This window comes from Coptis chinensis, chromosome 6, assembly GCF_015680905.1.
Source record: "Coptis chinensis isolate HL-2020 chromosome 6, ASM1568090v1, whole genome shotgun sequence".
Lineage (NCBI taxonomy): Eukaryota > Viridiplantae > Streptophyta > Magnoliopsida > Ranunculales > Ranunculaceae > Coptis > Coptis chinensis.
The window spans coordinates 91,267,501-91,292,837 of record NC_141461.1 but is presented as its reverse complement, the minus strand read 5'-3'; the positions used below and the strand labels follow the sequence as shown (position 1 = coordinate 91,292,837).

Sequence of the window (25,337 nt, the reverse complement as noted above, 5' to 3'; positions counted from 1 at the left end):
TATTACCCAAACTTATGGGGAGAATCGGATTGGCAGGGATAATTACTACCCTAGACATGTCCGATCTCAAAGGAAAGATTTACCTAAGAGATGCAATTTCAGGGAAGACCGCCATCCGAGATATGTTCGACATGATTGGGAAGGCGGGCATCGCAGACAAGAGCAACAAAACATGGAAGAGCGGTATAATTATACCGACCACCCTGCTAAGGGTGACTGTACTACCGGCCTAGGCAGGTTGGTTACAGGGATAGAGGAAGACAATCACCGATCGGAGCTAATTGTGCGTACCGCCAAAGATCTCTAACTCCACTAAGAGACAATGGAAGGTATCCTTCTCCACATGGGCACGACCCTGTTCGAGCAAATATTTTAACTCTGACGGCACAACAGTTAAAATAGTTGATTGCAAAAGAACTTAACGATAGAGAGTCAAGGGATGTCAGAATTTAAAATTTGACGGTCAAGGAAGGGTACTTGATAAGTTATGAAAAAACGTCATCCCAGCCAGGTTTAACCTGACAGGGAAGACCGACATCCCTGACAGGGAAGGGCGACATCGCTGATTTGAGGAAAATCGCTATCCCAGACAGGTCCAACCTAACAGGAAAAAAAAATCGTCATCCCTCAGACAGGTCGGCCAAATTCCATGTGCTTAAAACCGGCCAAGTATTTTTACTTCATTAAACCCGGCCAAACTCATGTGGTTTTTCAAGTTCCAATTTGACCAGTCCTACCTTGTTATTATTTTTACCACTTTATTATTTTTAGGCTTTTAGCCAACCTCACACAATCTCTTAAGTTAAAACATTATTTCCGCCTTTCCGCCAATAACTTTCACCCTTCCGCCAATTATTTCCGCCAATATTTTTCGCAAGTTATTTCCGCCAATAACTTCCACCCTTCTGCCAATAATTCGCCACTAACTTCTGCCACTATTTTCGCAAATTATTTCCGCCAATAACTTTCACCATTCCGTCAATATTTTCCGCAAGTTATTTATGCCAATAACTTCCACCCTTCCGCCAATAATTTTCGCCAAAACTTTTCACCACTAACTTCCGTCACTATTTTTTGCAAATTATTTCCACCAATAGCTTCCACCCTTCCGCCAATATTTTTCGCAAATTATTTCCGCCAATAAATTTCTACCAATAATTTTCGCTAATTATTTTCGCCAATATACTTCTGCAAATAATTTTTGCTAATTATTTCCGTCTTTTGTCGCCAATAATTTTCGTCTCCTGTCATCGCCTATTGTCGCCTTTGACAATGAGATTACGCCCGCCAATACTTGGTAACATTTATTCTATTTTATTTTTTTTCTTTTAAATCAATGTTCTTCCATTCTTTTTTCTATATTAACTTCTTTGCCCATCCACCAAAGAGGGGGCGATGTATAAACCCCCACCTTGTAGCTCATTAAGCCCACGAATCCAACCTAATACTAGGCCTGGTCCAGCAGTTAAGCCCACGTACTTAACCCTAGCCCATCCAATTACTGGTCTATTTATGAATATGTTCATGTTCATTATTATAGAAGATAAGGATAAAAGTTCAAAGAGATAACAATTCTTTGGACAAACAAACACAGTCCTCTTAGGACTTAGTCTCTACCAATTCATAAAAAACATTCTCTCTCACAATAAGGAACTACGTTGAAACTTGATCCCTAGATAACAGATCTTGGGTACGTAGGCAGCTATTATCTTGGTTCAGTTTCATCTCCCCCAACATCAAATTTCACTATTTCTTAGTGCGTTCTTTACCATTGCTCTCGTTGTGTTGAAGCAGGTTACTGCCGAAACAAGTTCTACCAATTGAATCCTTCTATAATATGCATTATAAGCATTCACTTTGTGTATGGGTAAAAAAAATGAAGTACAATTAACAGATAGATGCACAAATAATAATCAGTTGTGTTATGTGTTTCCAATTAACTTATGGCATTAACAGAGTCGTTCCAGGAGATCATGACTTGCTGTGGATCCTGAGTTACCACAACTTTGAATGCGAGTAATGCCGGCTTATCCGTTTCATTTCCAGAGCCTTCTACTGCAGATTCACTCCAAGAGAGAAGAACAACATGAACATAAATTGCAAAACACAACCTCAATCTCCAAGGAAGAAAATCCATAGCCCCTGTAATCAATAGTGAAGCCCAATAATTACTTCGGATTTGATGATGAAAGACTGCTGGAGAGGTGCGTGAGAGAATTTAGAGAGCATGAGAGATGAGAGGGAGACTGCACGTGGGTTGAGAGCAGTGTGGGTTGAGAGCGGTGGGAAGAGCGTTTAGATCAGTTCAGGAGATGAAGAGTTACCTGCTTCAGGAGATGAAGAGTTTAGATTAGAGAGAGAGAGAGAGCTTTCTCTTTGTTTGGTTTCTCTTAGCGAAAGTGAGAACCAAGGGTTTGCACTCCGAAAGGTTTTAACAATTAATATTTTTAATTAATCCTAATCCATGTGGCAAAATAGTAGCCCTCGATTTATAATCCCTGAAACTCAATCCCAGCTGCGAGTCAGAAAAGCGAGCTGTTTTGTTAAGTTGATATTGCACAATTAACTTTTTACACAGCACAATCATCATAATTATTTGCCACAAACTATATATTAATTCCCTGCAGTAACCATATCATAGTTGAAAACGATTATAGAATGAGAATTACACATGTGAAAGAAATTATTATAAGTTAAAAGCTTGCCAGTGCCGGCCCTGAGTTTCTGGTGGCCCGAAGCCAACTCTTAAAATATGGCCCTATATGTGTAAATTCACATGTCAAAAACAAAAATCGATGCATTTTTTGCCTAGCGTTATTATTTGTTATCTCCTCTTTTTAGTCGAATTCCTTTTTGTTTTATGTAACAAATAAGATTTTATGCATCTTTTGATTTCGTAATATGTGAAATAGCAAGTGGATTTAATAATTTTATTAGCCATATATAAGCTACAATTAAGCCTATAATTATATTGTTCTTATTAGTAAGTGTTTATTACAAGGTGTGTTAAACTATTTCAGTGGACGCTAGTGGTGGACTGGTGGCCCCTTACTTTGCCAAAATAATAGGGGCCCAAAGCGTTTGTTTGTGTGGCTTTGCTTCAGGGCCGGCACTGAAGCTTGGATGAGAGTATGAGACTATGAGCTAGCTAGCAAATAAAACATTAATGACCTCACAGGTACCTCGTAATGATGTCAATAGAACTTATAGTTTTATAGGAAATTGGCACCAAAAACGTACAAAACTAAAATGTTGTGGGGAAAAAGAAAATAAAGGACAAAAACCCATATAGTCGACCAGACGGTCACATCGGAAATTCCTCTTTTCTGATAAGAAAAAGAGCAAAATAGTAATGTGACACTGTGTGTGTTTCAGTGTTGGTTTGGTAGAACTGTATAAGTAAAGAAGCCCACATGCACAAAAACTGTTTCGTGTCATGAAGAAAGGAAGCAGGACCACAGGGGGTGGCTGGTCTGCGAGTGTGACCAAGTCACATAATACTCCAAAAGATAGCTTTTTCAAGATTCAATTATGCAATCACTTGAAATTAAATTTTTGTCTTAGGAAACCCAATTTCTAGGTGGAGACTTTTGCTGACTATTAGAAAGACAATTCTCATTACTTTCAGGGGTTCTAATGGAAAAACTAATATAAAACTTTACCGACACGCAAGTTGTAGAAGAGTTTTCTATTTGGCCGAGTCCACTGGCTCTCTATTTGCTTATTTATTATTATGACCAAACCGCTAGATTTTACTTTTTATTTATATATTACTATAGAGAGTAATATTGAGAAATAAAAAGTACATTCTACGCTAATTGAACTCGCTCTAAATGAGTCACTACCAAGCTAAACATACTTATAATGTACCATTGGACTCAGTTTTATACCCGCATTAGATTATTGAAAAATGGCTTTTACCACCGACAAAAAAAAGAATTGTTACCTTGTGCAACAAAACACACCTAACATTAAACTGCATTTCCACTTACATATTGGAGTATTGAATCAGGTCTACTTATGTCCATGAAATTTGTTAACACTTTTTCTTTATCTTGTCATGAAGAAACGAGCGTGCACCAAATTGATTGAGCCCTTGCTAAGTTTAATTACCAACCCTAAGAGTTGGGCTTTTCAGAGAAACTCTTACTGACATTTCTTGTGCAAATTGTGGTGGAAAACAAATAAGAAAATTTTATCCGCAGCGAAGTAATAGATCACGGAAACGACTGTAAAGATTGACTTTCGAGCACGAAAGTAAATTAGGTTCTGATCACAAGAAGTTGTGATTTATCTTATTTGCTTTTTTGCTCTTGGATTTTCTCACGGACAAGTCTATCACAATCTATTGATTGTGAGTTTGTGACTCAACTTTTCGCTTGAACCTTTTCGTATTTAATTCACTGTTAAGAAATGGACCCTACAAACTTTTGAACTTAATGGCTCAATGGAAAAGGGACATTAAATCATGGATATGCATGAGAGCAGAGTAGTTGATTGGTGGTATGGATCTCGCCATCTTGGTGGTATGCTTTTCGTCTGCGAAAGTCTTTTTCTTTCTGTGTGTTGTCACTGTTTAAAGATTTGACTTTGTTTGGTTGACTTGGTCCATAACCTATCAAAATTCACTTATCTTAGGAAGGTACCATCCATTAAATTCCATTATTGATTTTGAAAACACCTGGCTTTTGAACTAAAGATTTTCTGTGGATTGTTCACCAAGAAACTTTGGTTTTTGTAGATCCGAATTTTCCAATTCCAACAAGGTGTATGGTCTATCGAAGTTTTAGCAACGTTGGCGCATTCGTGTTCTTAAGGATATGTTGATTTTCATGTAATTTTAGGCAATCTGGTTTAAAGTAGATGTAAGTATGTAACACATACATGCCCACAAAAAAGGTCCAGTTACTAACAAATTGTTAACCATAAGTGATTCAGTTCAACTGGTGACCTCATAATACTGATGACGTTTATTAATAATCTTTGCTATCTTTGAAATCCCGTTCCCACTTACCATCCCGCAATAGTGAATTTATAATAAAAATAGGTGTCTTTTGGTCGCTTTTTTCGTGACTGTTCTGCTCATGTAGTTTTGTTTTAATTATGAATTTACCCCAACACAAATGCTAGTGCATAGCATTTACATCTAAGTGTGGAATTTGAGCTAATCGAGTTGAGTTTTACTAAGTTTGGCTCAACTTGTTTATTTAAGTGAGCTTTAATATAGGTTCAAACTTTGCTCATATATTATATGAATAAGCCTGAGTAACTCGGCTATTTTACACTATGATAATGGTATTTGAGGTTATCGAGTCCAGTTTCACCTTGTTCTTTTATTAAACGAGCTATAATATGAGCTCAAGCTTGGCTCATTTAATTAAATGAACGAGCTTTTCCGAGCCAAGCCCGAGCTTCTCGGCTCAAATTCCACCTCTACTTGCACTATACGAGTAATTCATAAACTCGTCATCATCAACAGTAACTGAATGATCTTATCATCGTTGTCGTTGTCATCATTGTCATTTATCACATCCTAGCTACTTGGAATTCTACTATTTTATAATGCCATAAGTTATCTTATATCTCAATTTTAAAGGTTCCAAGTAGGAGCATTATCTACTTAAGACCATATAAATTTTACTAGTATGATACAGGTGCTACGCACCTCTGGCTTAAACACACATCTGAAATCACTAAAATTTAATTACCAATAGATGGGCAAAACAATCATTAAATTTTTTTAAAAAAAAATAGGGGCAAAATTGTCACAAAAAATGGACCAAGAGTCAAAAAAAAAAAAAAAAAAGTTATAATACTATTGCAGTACTGTAGGTGGGAGCCGTAATTTTTAAAGTAGTTAAGATTTTAGTCCCCTAGCATCTTCCATTTGCATGCAAACCAAGCAAATACTTTATGCACTGATAAATTGATAATTGGAAAAACAATTTACCAAAACATAAAAGGTTATTGGAAAAACACTAGGGTAAATTAATAGTAATAAATTTTATGAAAGAGTCCTGATGAGGAGAGATCGATCTTTTCTCGCCAAGGAGCGCACATGATTGTAGACCGTTAGATAGGAAGTAAATCCCATCCCAAAACGAGAACACACTATCAATTAGGGCTGGAAATGGTACGGGTTTTAACCCGAATCCGACCATATCCGAATCCATTTTACCGGATATGGTTTATATGTTTGTGACTAAAATTCGACCCGAACCATTATAACAAGATACATATTTTGATGCCTAAAAAGTAATTTATATCGTATATTTATATATAAAAATCATTAAAATAATGTATTTTTGTAGTGTTTTTTAATGGATATGGATATTCGAAATCTGACTCGAATCGAATCCGGATGAATCCTAATATGGTAAAGAGTTTTGAGTGAGAATCCGACCTGAACCCGCTCAATTTCTAGTCCTGCTATCAATTTCTTTGGCTCTGATGTAGGCACACATGACAAGAGAACCAATAAAAATTAGGAAAAAATTACAAAAAAACCCTCGTCTTCTTCTCCCTTCATCTCTTCTCAAGTCACACACTTTTTGGTACCAAAAACAAAATCTCAAACTTTATGTTTGTTACAAATTTAAGCAAATTAACATCAAGACAAGTGCATGAAATAACAACACCCATTAAGTGCAATTTAAGCAAACTAACACCCATTAGTAAAATTACTGTCTTTAATGTTAAACAGTGAACACCTCAATTCTAATTATATACCCCATTTCTAGATAAACAAAGTGTGATATTTGCAAAAAGCATTAAATTTGTTACCACACAGGAATTACATGTTGCACTTTCAAAAACTTTGATTATAGGAATAATTGTGAAAATTATTAAAATTGTTAGTTCGATCAAACAATTAACAAAAATTGTTCTGATTATTTCACATTGAATGCCCATCTGAGTTTGATTGCATCCAGGGAAAAATAGTGTTAATGAACTTATTTATGCTATGTTTGGCAGTGTGAATAAGGAGTCCTAATTCATGAATGGCTGACGTGGCAGGTCAAGCTTAAGTAATCAGGTGTTTGGTGGGTGAACCCAGTGAATACCGAGTGCAACCTGTTGGATTACGTAACCACAATAACGGATAAAAGTATCTTTGGATTTCCATTGGATTCGGCTATTTTTGGTGTTAGAAAATAGAAACTACACGAGTGAAAAAAGAAAAAAAACAAAAGTAGGTCAACAAATAAAACCAAAACATATTGTTGGGTATTTGCAATTTACTCTTACCTCTCATTTTTTTCTTCAATACTTTATAATCTTCTTCTTCTCTCACTTTTTTCACTTAAAATGTTCAACAAAGAAATAAACTTGGTACTTTCAAGGTTCCATCAATAGCAAAATATTGGAGAAGAAAAGATTAAAAGTTACATATGTTTTTCTTATCTCCTATTTATTTTTTGGTTTTGATTTAAATAATGGGTTTCAACATGTGAGTAGTGTTTTGATTAATTTGGGTGTTAAACATAATCAAATTTGTGGAAGAAATTAGTTGGAGGAAAATATTATAATTGAAGGTTTTCTTTTGAGAGGGAGACCATGATATATTGGGTTTGTTTTAGTAATTTTTTCATACAATTGAATTTGGGGAAAAACATGATATATTAAAAAAAACATTTTAAATAAAATGAGTATTAGCATATATGTGAGAACCAAACAGTCGACAAGTAAAATGTGTCCATGTTGATTATTAAACATTTTGAGTAATAAATCTACACAACTGGATCGCCTAAACGGTGTTAAGCTATACGAAATCTTCAGCAGCCAAACAGGGACCATAGTTTTACATTTGTTTTTCTGTTAAACAGTTGACTTATCCACATTGAGATTTGTTCCGTCTATCTAACGGCTCTTGGCAATTGCGCTTTAAATGGAGGAGATACCAATCTCCCCTTATCATTTGCCTTTTGCCTTGATGAAAAGCAATTTTCTCCTGCAAAGGACAAGTGTCTGTAGATATTTTCAATAAAATGAGAGCAGTGGTCAGTGAGTATGGAAGTCTAAAAGTAGCTTTTTGTTTTACACAGAAATTCAGACTCTGAAGGATGAACCAAAGGGTCCACCTGGTACCAATAATCTCAACGACAATTCCAATGGACCAAAATGCCACCCAATCTCTGTCGATCAGGTTACCAAAAATGCCCACGTCGCCCTCCCATTCTGTTGAAACTACAATTCCATGGTCCATGAAAATACCAAGTATTTCTTTAGAATTAACCTTGTATAGGAAAGAAGCAAGATATTTTACAAAACACACACATCAGCTGATTAGGAGTGTAGATAATAAGAAGCTAGCATGACATTTGCACTTAACTCATAACTACTTATGCGACATATGATTATTATTAGATAGTCATATAGAGTTTGTTGATCACACACTTGCCGTTTTATAATGGGTTCTAGAACTGGAGCTTGGTCGATTGAAAGTACAGTGCGGATTCCAATTGAAGAAGTAGAGAATAAATTTGATTAATATGGGAGAGATTAAGTCATCATTGTATTAGATTCATTGAACATGATATAAGAAATGTTTTTTTTTTGCTAAAGAGGTAAGTTTTATGTCCCTGTATTTAACCTATTTTGGTTTTATTATTGAAAATTGTTGGGAGTCTGCATGTATAAACCTACTTAAAAAAATAAAAATAATTAAATGTGAAAGTCTACTTTGATATTGTTAAAAATGTTGACAACTTGATACTTAAATATAACTAAATAAAAAAGTAAAAGTAAAAAATATATATTTATGACACGATTATATATGGTTAGCTAGATGTGTCAAAATCATTTAACGGTAGCATATAATAATAAGTCTCAAGTGCAAATTGGTTATATGTCAACTATCAATATTCTTGATAATATTTATTGAATTAGCAAGCGTTCAAATTCTATTTGCACATTTGTAACCTATACAACAACATAATTCAACTCACAACCAAAAAAATTAATAATAAATAAATAAATAGAGAAACGTGTACGGTTAATTAACATTGTTTTATTCCGTTTAATTTTGATATTTTCGGGTTTTTGGGCATAATAATTTGTTAAGTTTCTTAAAGAATTTCATAAAGTAATAGACAACAATGTAATGTCAGCCGGTTCTAACGAATTTGTATTTAGAATGATAGGATTTGCTATTTAGAAAAGACTTGTAAATGACGTTTGTTTTAATTATTTATAAAACTCAATATCAATAAAATTTCCATGTACATAAAAAAAAAAAATAACCCAAAAATTTATCCATCAAATACTCTAAACTTAAGATATCTTGTCTTGTAGTCTTTTAAACTCGAGGTGATTGAAAACATCTAGTGACTAGTTCTCTCATTGAAATGTGAGTTTATTTTATAGGTCGGAGTGAGCATTGCAAGCAAAAATGTTTTAGGAAGAAATAATCACGAAGATACTCCCACACCATACTTCGCTCTTGCGTACACCCTTCAATGAAAAATAGTGCCTAAATGGTGCATAAGTGCATTACATTATTACCTCCATGGATAAACAAGAATCGAGTCCTTGTTATGAAGTTGCCCAGATCGTCTGTTTCTGATATTCCTAAGACGTGCATATATTAGCTTGTCCACATAAGGGCATTTTCGTCATTCGACTAATTGGTATTTTTGTAATTTGAGGTTTGAAAAGTGAAAATGTGAACAGAGAGGCAAAATGTAGGCAGCATAGAGCTATAAATGCACCCAAGGGGGAAAACCAAACCAAGCAGAAACCCGTAAACATTTCTCCAAATCTTCCTCTTCAAAATCCAAAACATTACCTCTTTACTCTGTTCTTCAACTTCATCAGAACCTGAATATTACCCTGTTTTTTTCCCTATAGGAGTATATTTTTTCGACTTGGGTGTTCCTTAAAGTTGCATTTTGTCTCAACAATTTTTTCTGTGAAAAACCAACCAGAAACCATGCTTGGAATGCAAGAAATCGACTCGCCATTCCATTTTTCGAAAGATGTCGACATTCGATCTTCTTTATCAGAACTCATTCTTACAAGTGGAACTAATACCTTGGACTCAATCTTCGCATGGGCTTTTAATGGAGTTGCTAACCAAGTAACGGAGACAACAATAGGTTCTTCAGTCTATCATCATCAAAAAGAGCTATTTCAGAAATTCACTATTGGAAACATGACTAACGGCGCAGTTAGTTCCCTGGCGCTGAATTCACCTCTTGATACTGGTACAAATACATGTAGTAGTAGTAGTAAGAAGAAGTTGTATAGAGGAGTAAGGCAGAGGCATTGGGGAAAATGGGTGGCTGAAATTAGGCTTCCTCAAAATAGGATGAGAGTTTGGTTAGGAACTTATGATACGGCTGAAGTGGCTGCGTATGCGTATGATCGTGCCGCGTATAAACTACGTGGGGAATACGCTAGACTAAATTTTCCTAATCTTGGTGATGAAATGAAATTAGGAATTGCTGATAGGGCGAGGTTAACCGCAGTAAGGGCATCGATTGATGCTAAAATACAGACCATTTGTCAGAAAGTGAAAAATGGTAAATGTCGACGTACTAGTACTAGTACCAGTAGTAATACCAGTACTAGTAGTAGTAGCGGTGGTGCAACTAGTAATTCAAATGATACTGGAAAATGGTCTAGTTCATCCTCATTGTCCACTTCGTCGCCATCTTCATCAATTTCGTCATTTTTGTGTACTCCTACGGAGGATTGGCGTCATGAGATGTTTTCGCCAGCGGTTTCAGAAGAGTTGTCTAGGAGTGATTTTTCCTCGCCTGCTGTTTCAAGGAATTGTCCAATGGTTGTGGAGGATTTGGGATTAATGGATTGGTCGCTTGCAAGAATGCCATCTTTCGATCCGGAGTTAATCTGGGAAAATCTTGCCACTTAAAAGTAGTTCATTGTGACCTTCTTTTAGTCCAAGCATTTTTCACATGGCATCCTTTTTGTTTCTACTTTGTCCTAGGCCCTTGAGGCATATTTGAGAAAATTAGGATGAGATTGACTCAATTTGTACCCACCTATTAGTTTATTTAGAAGCATTTTGATATTAGATAGTTTTGTGATTTAGCCAATTGATTTACAGAATGCTTCTTCATAAGTTTATGATGGACAGAACTGCGTATGGTATATAGCATTTTTGTTTCTCTCCATTAAAACTTGGCCACACTAGATGAGCTTCTTTCCGAATGTTGTGAATGAAATTGGTTGTGACTTGTGAGCAAAACCTCACCTATAATGTGACGTTCAAATGAATATACAAACATTTTCCTATCGTATAAAACTGAACCTGTTGTTTTCTTTTCTCCCCTGATTAATTTTGATTTGACCAATTCCGAATAGTCGCAACAATCGGGTACCAGAAGATCAAGGAAATCGTCTTTGTATACCCGTAAAACTAGGCCTGATGCCTTTTTTCTTTCCTTACGTAATTTTGATATGAACAACGCTTGACATCAGTAACAATTGAGTCCCAGAAGATTAAGAAAATCGACTGTGCAGAATTGAGCCACTGCTTTGGTCGGGCTTCTACTCATTTTGCAGAGAATGATTTTTCTGAAAAATGCTGCGAACACACTGGCGTTAAAATTGGATATGTATCAAGGCGAAAACAACTCCATGCCACAAACCAGAAGATAACACATTCATATAGTTGTCAGTTATGACCATCTGAATCTTCACAATACGTATACAGTAATATACAACTTCATTCTCTCATTTAATTTGAAAATAGTTACATTCCTCCTCTTCAATGGGGTTTCATTGCTCTTGAAACAGCAAATGAAAAAAAAATGTACACTAACCTTCCTCATTGACTTTGAAATCTTGACAAGAAAACAACCTCAATGCATTTCTGTAGCTAATCTCCGCAAGCTCTGCTTCCGGCATCTCAAGTAAGGATGCAGCATAACTTAGTACCTGAAACACGGATTCAGTTTGCTGTACATAAAGTGCAACAAGAAGGTACAATGCATTCACATGATTTTAAAGCCGTGTGAAAGATATAAGTTCAGCTAGAAAGAGCTCCGTTTAACTAACATATAGTATATCCTACTACATGTATTCTGAACAAGAATCAAAAGGCACTACACCAAACAACACTTCATAAGTTCAGAGCAGTAAATTGTAGTTTGTTTATTATATCTTGCATATTTCAGTGTTGTGTGAAATTTTGCACAAAGTATGTTACTTCCAATTCAGAGTTTCGAAGGTACCAAAAATACTTAAACTGTCCTTCTGTTTTGTAAACAAACTCTCAAACTCTCAAAGTAACAAAGGAACCAGATCTCTAGAAACTGAAGGCTATTAAGATTCTTCGGCATATAAATTGATTAAATTCGGTTCTAAAAATCAGCTAGCATAACTACAGGTCGACACTTCTTGTAATGTAACAATTATGGACCAAGTAACAGTTATGGAAGTTGCAAAGGCAGGGAACGTACATTGTGAATATTAGCAGGTTGGTTAAGTGTTTTAGAAACATCCCCTGGAACCCACTGCAGAGATCCCAAATCCCAGCTTGGAAGTGCATCGGGTGCATCTGATTCTAAAAGAATTCTTTCCGCAGGTACCTACAGAATGAACTCTCGGTTTTATGAAAAGATATTCATATCAAATACAGGTATATCTAACAATTTATTGTAAATACGAAATAGGTCAACTAACCGACTTCAGCATTTTCCTTGCTTTCTGTGGTTTCATTGACATAGTATGCCCAGACACAGAAAAATAAGCACCAAGCTTTGCCAATGCAGGAACCATCTCAGCAGATCCTAGATAGGAGTGAAGAATTGCACCCTTTGGGAAAGGCCCAATAGCTCTTTCATGAAAAAACATAGGATGTTACCAAAGAGTTATTTGGAAACAGGGTCATAATAAGCAACATTTAAATTAGAGTTTTAAAAGAGGGGAACCTAAAATATTATAGAGCACATAAAGAACAAAAGGAAGTTCGATGAATCTTTTCCTTAAGCACATATCAGCTAGTAAGGTCATTATGGGACTTCTAACCATTACTTGGTTATTTCTAAGGATTTCTTTTCAGTGGCTCAAGGTTATATGATTACACACACCCTTTAGTTAATTTGCAGTTTTTGCAAGTTCAACTCCACAAGTCTATTTGACTTTAATGAGTTCCATCCAACCTCCTTTAAAAGTTTTGCTAGATTCTAAATTAAAAATCCAAGGATTTGGATTTTTGGTGGTGTACGACATATGAGGACTCCCAGACGGTGTTATTCGGTTAAAGTTCCTTCTGGCTGCTCTCCAGAAGGCTTATACCAAGCAGCATAGCAAGAGCCAACAAGGCCAGAGCAGCTGGTGGCTGTTCGCTTCAAATAACATGTGAGGTGGTCCTTTAACATTTCACAATAATGAGTGAGGCCCAGGCTGGTGTCGTAGGAGGTCACCACATAGTATGGGTTACCAAACTGGGGTTCTGGACACAGCAGAATATTCCTTTTGAGTATTTTGTGTGCAGATGGGAGTCTCTCATGTTCTGACCGGATCTGTGTAATTGTAGGTTTTTTGTTTTTCTCATAGGAGATTTCTTGTATTGGTTGGATACCTCATCCTACCCTCTATGTATAATTATAATCTTCTAAATACATAAAGATCCCTGTGTACCAAATACAAAAAAAAAGTTTGGCCCGTACCGTGTGGCACTTTCTCAAAAGTTACCCACCCGTTTGGCACTTTGTTCTAAACTGTTCCCACGTCCTGGGCGAGAGAAGCTACCTTTTAGCTAGGAGCGTTGTTTCCTTCTACCCAGCTCAAGCCCCCAGAACTGATTGAGAAAATGACAAATCTATCCTCGCTCTTCTGTAGATCGAGAGAGTACATTCATAGGTAGAGCAACATGCCCTAGGTAGTTGATTTCCCCGGTTCTGCCTACTTTAATATTGGATACTTCATGTATTAGTCTTAAAAGTGTTGTGGACTTATCTACACTACAAAAGGTTTTAAAGAAAATCTACAAGACTAGATGCACCTGAGAGGGAAAAAAAACACACCATCAACTGATGTTCAGAGGGTTGTTTGCCCCCTGAGCATTGTTAGGTCCAACAGTTGGACCAATCAATTCGCAGGGATCTTAAACCTAGTACCTAGTATAAGTAGAATAATGTTCAGTTGACACTGCCATTAGACTCAAAATCAGATGGTGTTCTTTTCGTTGAGTATAGATCGCACCACTAACTGCTACTAAAAAAATATCGGGTGTACCATCTCGTATGCCACTTAAAGTGAAACTACAATAACAATTAGAATTGATATCATTACCGGTATTCATATTATAATAGCAGTATCCAAGAACAACATTTTATCAAAATATCAAACATTTAACAAAAAACAGAGTAATATAATAACGTACTGCATAATTTCTAAGAGATCGCCAAAGGCACGTACACAATGGATGGATACTGGTTTCTGCAACTCTTTGGCAAGTTCAAGTTGTTGCCGAAAAACTTGAACCTGAAATAAATATGAATATGTGAAGTCCCTGACACAAAAACAACTTCTTATTCTATAACTAAGACTGGAGAGATATATTCTTCCAGTTTGTTAAAAGGCGGATAGTTGGGACTCTGATTAAGCAAGTGAAAGGAGATGACATAATAAAGAGGGAAAATGCAGATCGTGAGTTCAGCGGCATTCTTTTAGTTCGCTTTTTTTTAATCTCCCCTCGAATTAAGAGCGACCCGGTGGAATTTTTCCTATAAATTCTGAACTCATCACATTTTTATACAACTTTCTAGGTTATCTTCATCAATATTTTGCAATTATAGCTTTCTTATTGTTTAAATGATAAAAGTATTGTCCAGAACAAAATAATGGAATTTTGTGGTCGTTTGATTTACGAGAAAGGGAAGCAGGAAAATCTATTTCCGTTATATAACATCTACAAATGGCATTCTGGTGAGTTTTATTTGTTTACTGGGAAATATATCCCCAGCACTCAAACCTACCTTTAGGCTCAAAGCAAGCTGTTGAACCTGGTGGACTCGAGGATTAATCTGGTAGAGAAAACAGAGGCCATTGGTAACGTCTTTGCTATGAAATTCACCTTTGCTTTTGGTTGTTGAGTCAGTTCATGCACTCCTTGTCAGTCCCATTATTATGTCGTTATATTTCATGCTACTCAAAGGGTTCTCTCCAGACAACACAACATGGTAATTTGATGTTGAAGAATTGGAAGTAATCTCAATTCTAACCAGTTTATGAGCGCAGACACACTGTATCGTATCCGGCCATGCACAACGGGTAAAATTTTTGGCCAAAATCCCTTCTAATGAGATTGGTTTTGCTGTTTATTTCCTTATCTGATTCCAATAGTAATAAAGTATGATAATCAAGATGCTTTGTACTTTGAGCAGATAAAGCATATTCAGGAGATTGTCAAGAGAAAAAGTGTGTTCATATTTACTACCAAGTTGGGGGCAAGAAGAACTTTTATAAAGTATAAACAATTATGAAACACAAAATAGAGTATGCATCACAATCTTAGCCCTTTCAAGTTTCAACAATGTATTTGAATTCTCCATACAATTATAAGATATCAAACTACACAAGTTTAGCTCACTATATGTTTTTCGTCATTACTTTCTGTTTCACCTTATCAGCTTTAACAACATCTTCCTCCTAACTGTTGGGTTTATTGGCCTTTACAAAACCATTACACTTGTTGATTTATAATGTTATTATTCATGCATAGGGAATACTATTAAAATATTAAAATATCTTATAGTAGTTCTGCACATTATAGCCATTTATTTGAAGCGGCCAACTTCATTCCTAACTGTGAACATATTTAGGTAAATCACATGAACATTTATACCACTTTACCTATGAAACCTTTGTTTCACCTCATAACAATGTTTTTATATACCCGTATGCATGAATCAACAAATGTATAGCCAAAAGGGGCAACGGCTTTGGTAAGACCAACTACCAACAATTATGTCCATTTGCTTCCAAGTTCCAAGTGCAATGATGAAACTCGAATAAACGATAAAATCTATTCTTTTTATATAAAGATTAAAAATTGCAATAACCAATAATAGCATGTGGCAATGAACATGATGTAAGATTATAATAAAAAAAAAACCTGATCATTGAAGTCAATAGTCTTTCCATGCGAGCCTTTGTCCAAACCAATCTAAGGAGAATAAAAAAAAGCATCCCAATATTAGATTCCTATTATTATGTCAAATTTCATAAACAGATCATGAAAAAAAAAAAAAAATCTTAAAAATGCCGACCTCGCCAACAGTGGCAGAAGGTGTGGAATAAAAAAAGTCCTTCAAAATATTAAACCAATTTGGGCTCCTCTCAGCAACATACCTTGTCCACAAATCCAATAACTCAGTCAACTATGAAAAATTAACAAATAAGTAAAAAAAAAAAAAAAGTTATTACTACCACTTACCAGGGGTGGAGACCAAAGCAAGGAATAACAGAAGAAGGGTATTGTTCACCCATTTGCTTAACCAAATGCCAATCTTTCTGCAAACAAATTACACACCAACTTATTATATAGATAACAAAAGTGTTAAAGATAAAGGAAAGAAAGAGTGGGTACCTCAGAAACACCATTGACGGCAAAGTGGAGAACATTGGAAGTGAGAGCAGTTTGAATGAGTTGAGGAGCTACGTTGTAGATTCTTGGGTCTTGAAGGTGACAGTGTGAGTCAAATAGTTTCTTCATTCCTACGAGGTTTCTTTTTGTTGTTGTGTGAATTAAGGTTGTGTTTAGTTCGTCACATGAAATGAAGTACGTGCAAAATGTGAGAAACAGTGAGAGAAGAAAAACAGGGATTACGGAATAATAATTGTGAGACATCTCCAAGTGGTTTAGTTGATTTTGGTTTGAAATTGTTTTCAGAATAACACCGGATGTTTTGTTTATTTATTTTGAAGGATCTGACTTTTTAAAATACTTTAAATAAAGGCCTTGTTCGCTTCGTGAAGTCCGTCGAATTTTTATTTCGTTTATTGTCAGCTAGGGGGCACGCTCCATGATGGTGAAACCTATTCTGTCACTCATGATGTGTTGTTGTTTTTTTGGTTTATTTTATGTTATCTATCTGAAACTAAAATCAATTGGATTAATAAAAAATTTGGATTTCAAAATTTAAATTTAAATCGATCATTAAAAATTTTAATTCCCAACCCGATGTGTTGCTCTAGATGTAAAGAGATCCCACTAACCCACTAATTTAGACTAAATACTAGATTTTGGACCCGGGCATACACCCGGGATCTATTAAATATTTTGTGTGCTTAAAAGGCTTTACAAAATGTCACATACAAATTTTCGAATCAGAATATATTTTTATTGAAAATAAACCAAAATATGTTTAAGGAAGCACCGATAAAGGGTAATAAGTCTTGGGAACTAAGGGATCAAATTGAAATAGCCTCTTCACTTTGTGGTTTAGGATATTAATCCATAATTTTTAAATATAATTATCTCAAACTTAATCTAGCTTGTATAATAGTTTTATTAGATTTATGATAATTTAGTGGCAAATTTTCGAATCGAATAGATTTTTATTAAAAATAAATCGAAATAACGTTAATGAGCGATTATGGTGCATAAGTCTTGGAAACTAAGGGATTAAATTGAGATAACCTCTTCACTTTGTGGTTTAGGATATTAATCCGTAATTTTCAAATAGAATTATCTTAAACTCGATCTAACTTCAGATAATAGTTTTCTTAGATTTATGGTGAGTTAGTGGCAAATTTTCGAATCAGCTATATTTTTATTGAAAATAAGCGAAATACGTAAATGAGCAAAATGATTATGGTGTATAAGTACTTGGAAACTAAGGGATCAAATTGAGATAGCCTCTTCACTTTGTGGTTTAGGATATTAATCTGTAATTTTCGGATGAAATTATCTTAAAATCGATCTAGCTTGTATAATAGTTTTATTAGATTTATGGTGATTTAGCGGTAAATCATTACATTTCAACGGGCTTACGTACTAATGTGTACAAATCTCTAAAAAACAGATTGATTGTTTCCATATCCTCAAAGAATACAATACTCCCACTTGAAAAGATTTATCACATGAACGTGTCCTACAAACGGGTGTCGTTATATTAAATTATTCTAAAAAATATTAGCAGCTATGCATAACTATGAGATATGAAAATTATATTAATTACTCATTTAAATTTCTTGCACCACTTTCTATAAAAAGAAAGCATTAAACCTTGATAAAATTCATCGACTTCTTTTTATTGTTAGGTTTAACAATAGAAGTTTGATTGAAGTTTTGTGAGAATATCCATTGTACAAGATAATAATATTGAAGTTTTACTTGAATAGCAAAACATTTCCAATCACAATAAAAGAATTAAGATAAACACTACTTAAATGCAAAACTATATTTGTCGAGATATTTATTTCCCTACATATAATATAAATATGTTTTAGGGTTATTAGTTCAATGCATTTGCATAAAGTTTTTTATTTTTGAGGTTAGTTTAATGTAATACGTTGCATCCAGTTTTCAATTTCTCATTAATTATTCTTTGAGGTTAATTCAATGCAGTTGCATCAAGTTTCTGATTTCCCGTTAATTATTATTTGAGATTAGTTCAGTGCAATTGCATCTACTTTATGATTTTCCGTTAGTTACTCATTAAAGTTAATTCAGTACAGTTGCATCCAGTTTTCAATGTTTCGTTAATTAGTATTTGAGATTAGTTCATTGTATTTGCATCCAAGTTCCAATCTCCCGTTAATTACTCTTTAAGGTTAGTTCAATACATCTGCATCCAATTTCTGATTTCCCGTCAATTATTTTTCTAGGTTAGTTCGATAGTTTACAAATTTCTATACAGTTTGCATACATGTAAGAGTCTGTTTTTATAAACTCACTTTCATTTTGGGTTCCTAATTACTCGTATTTATGCTTTGAGGTAAGTGCGATGCAGTTACATCCGACTTCTGATTTCCAGTTAACTATTTTTTGAGGTTATTTCAATGCATTTGTATCCAATTTCTGATTTTCCATTAGTTAATCTCTGGTTTTAGTTTAATGTAGTTGCACCCAGTTTTTGGTTTTCCGTTAATTATTTTTTGAGGTTAGTTCAATGCAATTTCATCAAATTTCCGATTTTATGTTAATTGTTATTTGAGGTTAGTTCAATGCATTTGCATCAAGTTTTCGATTTCCCGTTAATTATTTTTTTAGGTTAGTTCAATGCAATTACATCAAATTTATAATTTCCTGTTAATTATTTATTTAGGTTAGTTCAATGCAGTTTCATCCATTTTTCAATGTTTCGTTAATTAGTCTTTGAGATTAATTAGTTCATTGCATTTGGGTTCATTTTCCGATTTCCCATTAATAACTCTTTAAGGTTAGTTTAATACATTTGCATCTAGTTTCTGATTATTTATGCTTTGAGGTTAGTTTGATGCAATTATATATTCAGTTTCTGATTTTCCGCTAATTATTCTTTGAGATTATTTCAATGCATTTGCATTTAGTTTCCGATTTCCCACCAATTATTCTATGAGGTTATTTCAATGCAATTGCATTTGGTTTTTGATTTTATGTTAATTATTTTTTGAGTTTAGTTCAATGCATTTACATCCAGTTTCCGATTTCTCATTAATTATTATCCGAGGTTTGTTTGATGTATTTGCATATTGTTTCCGATTTCCCGTTAGTTATCTGACGTTAGTTTAATACAGTTGCATCCAGTTTCCGATTTTTAGTTAATTACTTTTTGAGTTTAGTTTATTGCATTTGCATAAAGTTTCTGATTTTATGTTAATTATTCTTTGAGCTTAGTTATGTATTTGAATCTAGACTCCGATTTCCTTTTAATTATCCAATGTGGTGTGTAATACCAACTTCTACTGATCTATCTGTAGTGTATTTACAAACATGACATAAAAAGTAAATTATGCTTAATTTACTATGTGAGATCATCGAAGATTATCTAGTTCCCGATTTCCCATTAATTATTCTTTAAATTATGCATGACTCACTATGTGAAATCTTCAAAGATTATCTACGAACGGATGTTGTTATATTAATTATTCTGAAAAAATATTTGCAAATATGCATAACTATTATATATTAATATTATATTGATCACTTAACCAAATTTCTTATAACGTGAAAACCTCACTCTCCATTAAAAAAAAAGAACACACTTTTGATAAACCTTTCAACTTCATTTTGTTGTTTATAATTAATAAAATAAGTTTGATTGAAGTTTTGTGAGATTGCTTAATAAGGTGAAATTCATATATATTGAAGCTACTTGAATAGTAATGAGTTCTCAATCATACGGAAAGAGATAAGATAAACACCATTTTAAATGCAAAACTATACTTATTGAAATATTCCCACAACATATAACCCAACTATGTTTTGATATTAGTTCAATGCATTTGCATCCAATTTATTTTTTGAGATTAGTTCAGTGCAGTTGCATCCGGTCTCCGATTCCCATTAATTATTTTTTAAGATTAGTTCCACGCATTTGTATCATGTTTCCAATTTATAATTAATTTTTCTCTGAGGTTAGTTCAATGCAGTTGCATCCAGTTTCTGATTTTTCCGTTAATTTAATCTTTGAGGGTTAGTTCAATGTATTTGCATCCAGTTTCCGATTTTTCGACAATTATTTTTTTATGTTAGTTTGATATATTTGCATCCAATTTTTTTATTTTTCTTTAATTATTATTTGAGGTTAGTTTAATGCAGTTGTATCCATATTCCAATTTTCTATTAATTACTTTTTAAGAATAGTTTAATACTTGCATTTGCATCCAATTTCCAATTTCTCGTTAAATATTATTTGAGGTTAGTTCGATGCATTTACATCCAGTTTTCGGTTCCCCATTAATTGTTTTTTGACGTTAGTTTCATTCAGTATTATATATTTTTTAAAATATTTGTCATTATTGCTTTGTCGTTGGTTTTTTTTTCATTTTCTATTATATATTTTGTGATGTTACTTTTTATATAATTGTTTTTAACTATGTTTTGAAGTTGTATTAAGGATATATTCGAAATAAGTCGTTGTTTTATCATAAACACTAAAATTGTATGATTTGTAATAGGGAATTAGTTTCTACAAATCACATATTTTTTAGCAATTTTTTTATTTGATTAAATATATAAGAATTGGAGCACTAAAAGTGTTTGATTCGTTATAGGAAATTATTTTTTACAAATCACCTATTTTTTAGCAATTTTTATTATTTTATCAATTATATAAAAATTGGAAATACACTTAAACTCTCCAAATATAAGAATTAGAAATATACTCAAACTCTCCAAACTCCAAAGAGGTTCTATGTATGTGGAATTGTATACTATAATTAGAAAAGATTATCTTTCCTATTATAGTGCCACATAGGAGAGAGAAAATCCTCCATTAGAGGTCTCTGCTTTAGTATATATATAGTAGATATTAAATTTGTCAGGATATAAAAAAATAAAAAATTGTCTAGAATTTCTGATGGAATTATTGAAATTTCGGATGGCATAGGTTGTGGCATGGGTTGTAATAATAGTGTGAAAATTTATCTATAATTTCCGATGAAATTGTTGAAATTTCGGATGGGTTGTGGCATGGGTTGTAATAATAGTGTTTGACGAGGGTAAAAAAAATAAATAGTTGGAGGCGCGGTCTTTAAAGTAGTTAGATATCGAAAATAACAATATATAATCGAAATAGTGCAAAATTCGAAATTTAGTTGGAATCTTTAGGAATACTGAAATTCCGAAATCCTGAACTATTTAGTAGGTCACGAATAACTCGGGGGTTGGATTAGGAGGGGTTGGTGATCGATTGGTTTCAAGCTCGAGTGCTCGGCTCAAACCCATTTCCTTAGATATATATTATAGATGTACCCTCTTGACTCTATTTTTCAAGGCTTCACAAAGTCTCCAATTTTTTGTAAACTCTAATACTAAGTACGAAAAAAAAAAAATCAAATCCTTATATATATATATATATATATTAATATTAAAGCTCCTACAAGGGGTATTTTTCGAACTCTATTAAAATTTCACGTCATCTCCTATTAAAACGATAATTTCTCTCCTATTTGAAAAACGGAAATTTATCTTCTATTATAACGAAAATTCTTCTCCTATGTCATATTAAAACAAATTCTAACACTTTTAATTAAAGCGGGAATCTTTCTCCTATTAAAATGAGAATTTCTCTCCTATTGAAAATTAAACAAAAATCTAGCATATCTAATTAAAACGGAAATCATTCTCCTATTAAAACAAAATCTCTCTCCCAATTGAAAAAATGGGTTTTTAAAACTTAATTTAAAATAATTTATTAGAAAATTAAAATGGGTTAGCGATTAAAACAGTAGTCCCAATTTTATAAAAAAAATATTAATGTTTTCAAAAGAACCAGTGCGTATGCACGGGCCTACAAGCTAGTATTATAGCTATACCCCCCACCAATCTATTTTTTGGAACACTCACAGAGACTCCAACTTCTTCTAAACTCTATTACTAATTACGAAAAAGTAAGATATAAATAAAAAAAACCAACCCCATCTAGAGTTTCACAAAGTCTCAAACTTTTTCTAAACAATATAGCTAATTACGGGAAAAAAAAATACAAAAAACTAAATTGCTAAAAACAATAGTTTCAATCAAAAACGATTTTCAATATAGCTAATTACGGGAAAAAAAAACATACAAAACTAAATTGCTAAAAACAATAGTTTCAACCAAAAACGATTTTCCTAAAACCCTTACGCGACAAATAATAGTTTCTACACTAATCTCAGGTGAAGTTTAACATAACAAAGTTTCTTTCTATAAAATGACAATAAAACTATAAAAGAACAACAAAAAAAATAAATTGAGTTGCTTGAACATTTACTTTATGCATTTGTTAACCACATATGTGACTGGGAAAAAAGGAAAAAAAAAACTAATAATAAAATAAGTAACAGTACGGGTGTACACCCAAAACAAATAAAATTGTATTGTATGCACTATATATATGTACCTTACAAATAAAGTTGGATCAATTTGATGTGTCATCCACTGTGGGATTTAGACATTTAGTCATAGTTAAGGATTTAAAAAACTACAATTTTGACCACAATAATTACGATATATTTCAATTAAATTTCTGAATTTTATAATTTCCAATTTTAGCGGAATAACGAGATTCAATTAAAGCAGACGTTGGCTTGAATAAATTATATAACTATTGATTTAGTTAAAGTGGACGTTGGGCTTAAATAAATTATATACCAAACCAAAACAAATTACACGTGGGAAATTAAATTATACAAAAAACAATATCACAAAATATATAATAGAAAATGAAAAAAAAAATAACGGCAAACTAATAATAACAAATATTTTAAAATATATATAATACTGCATGAAACTAATGTCAAAAAATAATTAACGGGAAACAGAAAACTAGATGCAAATGCATGAACGAATCTCAAATAATATTTAACGGAGAATTGAAAATTGGATGCACATGCAAGCATTAAACTAGTCTTAAAAAGTAATTAATGGACAATCGGAATATGAATACAACTGCATTAAACTGACCTCAAATAATAATTAACATGAAATCAAAACTTGAATGCAAATACATCGAATTAACATAAAAAAATAATTGTCGGGAAATCGGAAACTGGATGCAAATGCATTGAAGTAACCCTCGGAGATTAAATTAAAAGGAAGTCAGAAACTGGATGCAACTGAATTGAACTAGCCTAAAAAAAATTAACTATAAATTGGAAACATGATGCAAATGCGTGAAACTAAACTTAAAAAATAATTAACAGGAAATCGGAAACTGGATGCAACTACACTGAACTAATTTCAAAAAATAAATTGGATGCAAAGCATTGAACTAACCTCAAGTAGGAGTGTAAAAAAAAACCGCTGACCCATCATTCGATAGGGTACCCGGTGTTCACCTGCCACCCAAACCCACACCGACCCGAAAACAGACCCGCCCCGCCCCGCCACCGTTTTTACGCGGTCGGGTTATGAGTGTAGGTTCTATGCTCAAACCTGACCCGTCAAGCCGCCCGACCAGTACCGTGTCAAAAGTCGTTGACCCAACCCCATTGACCCGCACAATATTAAGACTTTAACTCTAATATTTTTGTATTTTGTGTATATTTTCTTTTAACTTTTGTAGGAATTTGAGAGATATGAATACAAATTTATGAGTTCAACATCAATTTCACATATTCAAGTTTGAACAGTGGGTAAATATCAAAAGTTTAAATTCAACTTTCGAATTTTGGAGAAGATGAATTATTCATTCTTGTATTAATTTCGAATTCTTTTAGTTTATATTTTATTGTTTTGTACCATGGATCCTTGCTCCCATCTTCATTTTATCATGTTATGGAAAATAATCAATTTATAAATGGATGATAAATCACGAGAAAAAAATTTCAAATTTACAGATATGGTTTTGGGTTCAAGTTAAAGTTTTTATTTATTTTTTATCGATTGATTCCATTTTTTTTCTCTATGTTGTGAATTGGAAATATATTACTTGCAGAATTAGAAAGATTTTTTTTGGGTGAAATTAGGTTAAAATGATAATTTTAACCCGACCCGGATGACCCACCCAAAATCCGCCCCGTAAGCTGACCCAACAGGTCGGGTGATGATACTAAGACATGACACTTTAACCTGCCCCACCCCGTCGGGGACCACAAAATTTGTATCCCCTAGACCCGCCCCGACCCGACCCATTACTATTTGACCCGCAGTTGACCCGGCTGGCCCCGTATTACACCCCTAACCTCAAGAAATAATTAATGAAAAATCGGAAACTGGATGCAAATTCATTGAACTAACCTCAAACAATAATTAATGGTAAATTAGAAACTATATGCAAATGTAACCTTATCGAATAATAAACGAGAAATCGAAAACTGGATGCAAAGGTATTAAACTAATATCAAAGAATGATTAATGGGAAATTAAAAACTGGATGCAAATGCATTGAACTGACATCGAATAACAATTAACAGAAAATTAGAAATTGGATAGAAATGCATTAAACTAACTGCAAATAATAATTAACAATAAATCGGAAATTGGATGTAACTGTATTGAACTAACCTCAAAAAATAAATAATATAAAATCATAAACTTGATGCAAATGCATTGAGCTAACCTCAAAATATAGTTGTGTTATATGTTGTGAGAATGTCTCGATAAGTATAATTTTGCATTTAAAATGGTGTTTATCTTATATTTTTTTCTTATGATTGAGAACACCTTGCTATTCAAGTAGCTTCAATATGAACTTTGTCTTATTCTCACAAAACTTCAATCAAACTTCTAT

The 25,337-nt window shown here is 33.4% G+C and overlaps 2 protein-coding genes across 3 annotated transcripts; one reads left to right on the top strand and one right to left on the bottom strand.

The window, feature by feature from the left end:
- Window positions 1-9,736: 9,736 nt before the first annotated feature.
- LOC147495370 (Integrase-type DNA-binding superfamily protein) lies at window positions 9,737-11,060 on the top strand. Its single transcript, XM_086564002.1, has one exon. It carries the CDS (start codon window positions 9,932-9,934, stop codon window positions 10,874-10,876), a length of 945 nt encoding a protein of 314 aa, XP_086420128.1. The 5' UTR covers window positions 9,737-9,931; the 3' UTR covers window positions 10,877-11,060.
- A 36-nt stretch (window positions 11,061-11,096) lies between these two features.
- On the bottom strand, window positions 11,097-16,915 carry LOC147495369 (uncharacterized). Of its 2 annotated transcripts, none has more exons than XM_086564000.1 (9): window positions 16,565-16,915; window positions 16,412-16,488; window positions 16,245-16,326; window positions 16,091-16,141; window positions 14,357-14,457; window positions 12,652-12,805; window positions 12,429-12,557; window positions 11,790-11,904; window positions 11,097-11,551 (listed from the first exon to the last, which is right to left on the bottom strand). In XM_086564000.1, exons 1-9 carry the CDS (start codon window positions 16,823-16,825, stop codon window positions 11,442-11,444), a joined length of 1,080 nt encoding a protein of 359 aa, XP_086420126.1. In that variant the 5' UTR covers window positions 16,826-16,915; the 3' UTR covers window positions 11,097-11,441. The 2 variants fall into 2 exon arrangements, with proteins under 2 accessions (XP_086420126.1, XP_086420127.1); XM_086564001.1 differs by having other exon boundaries at window positions 11,267-11,541; window positions 16,565-16,911.
- Between the last annotated feature and the right edge of the window lie 8,422 nt (window positions 16,916-25,337).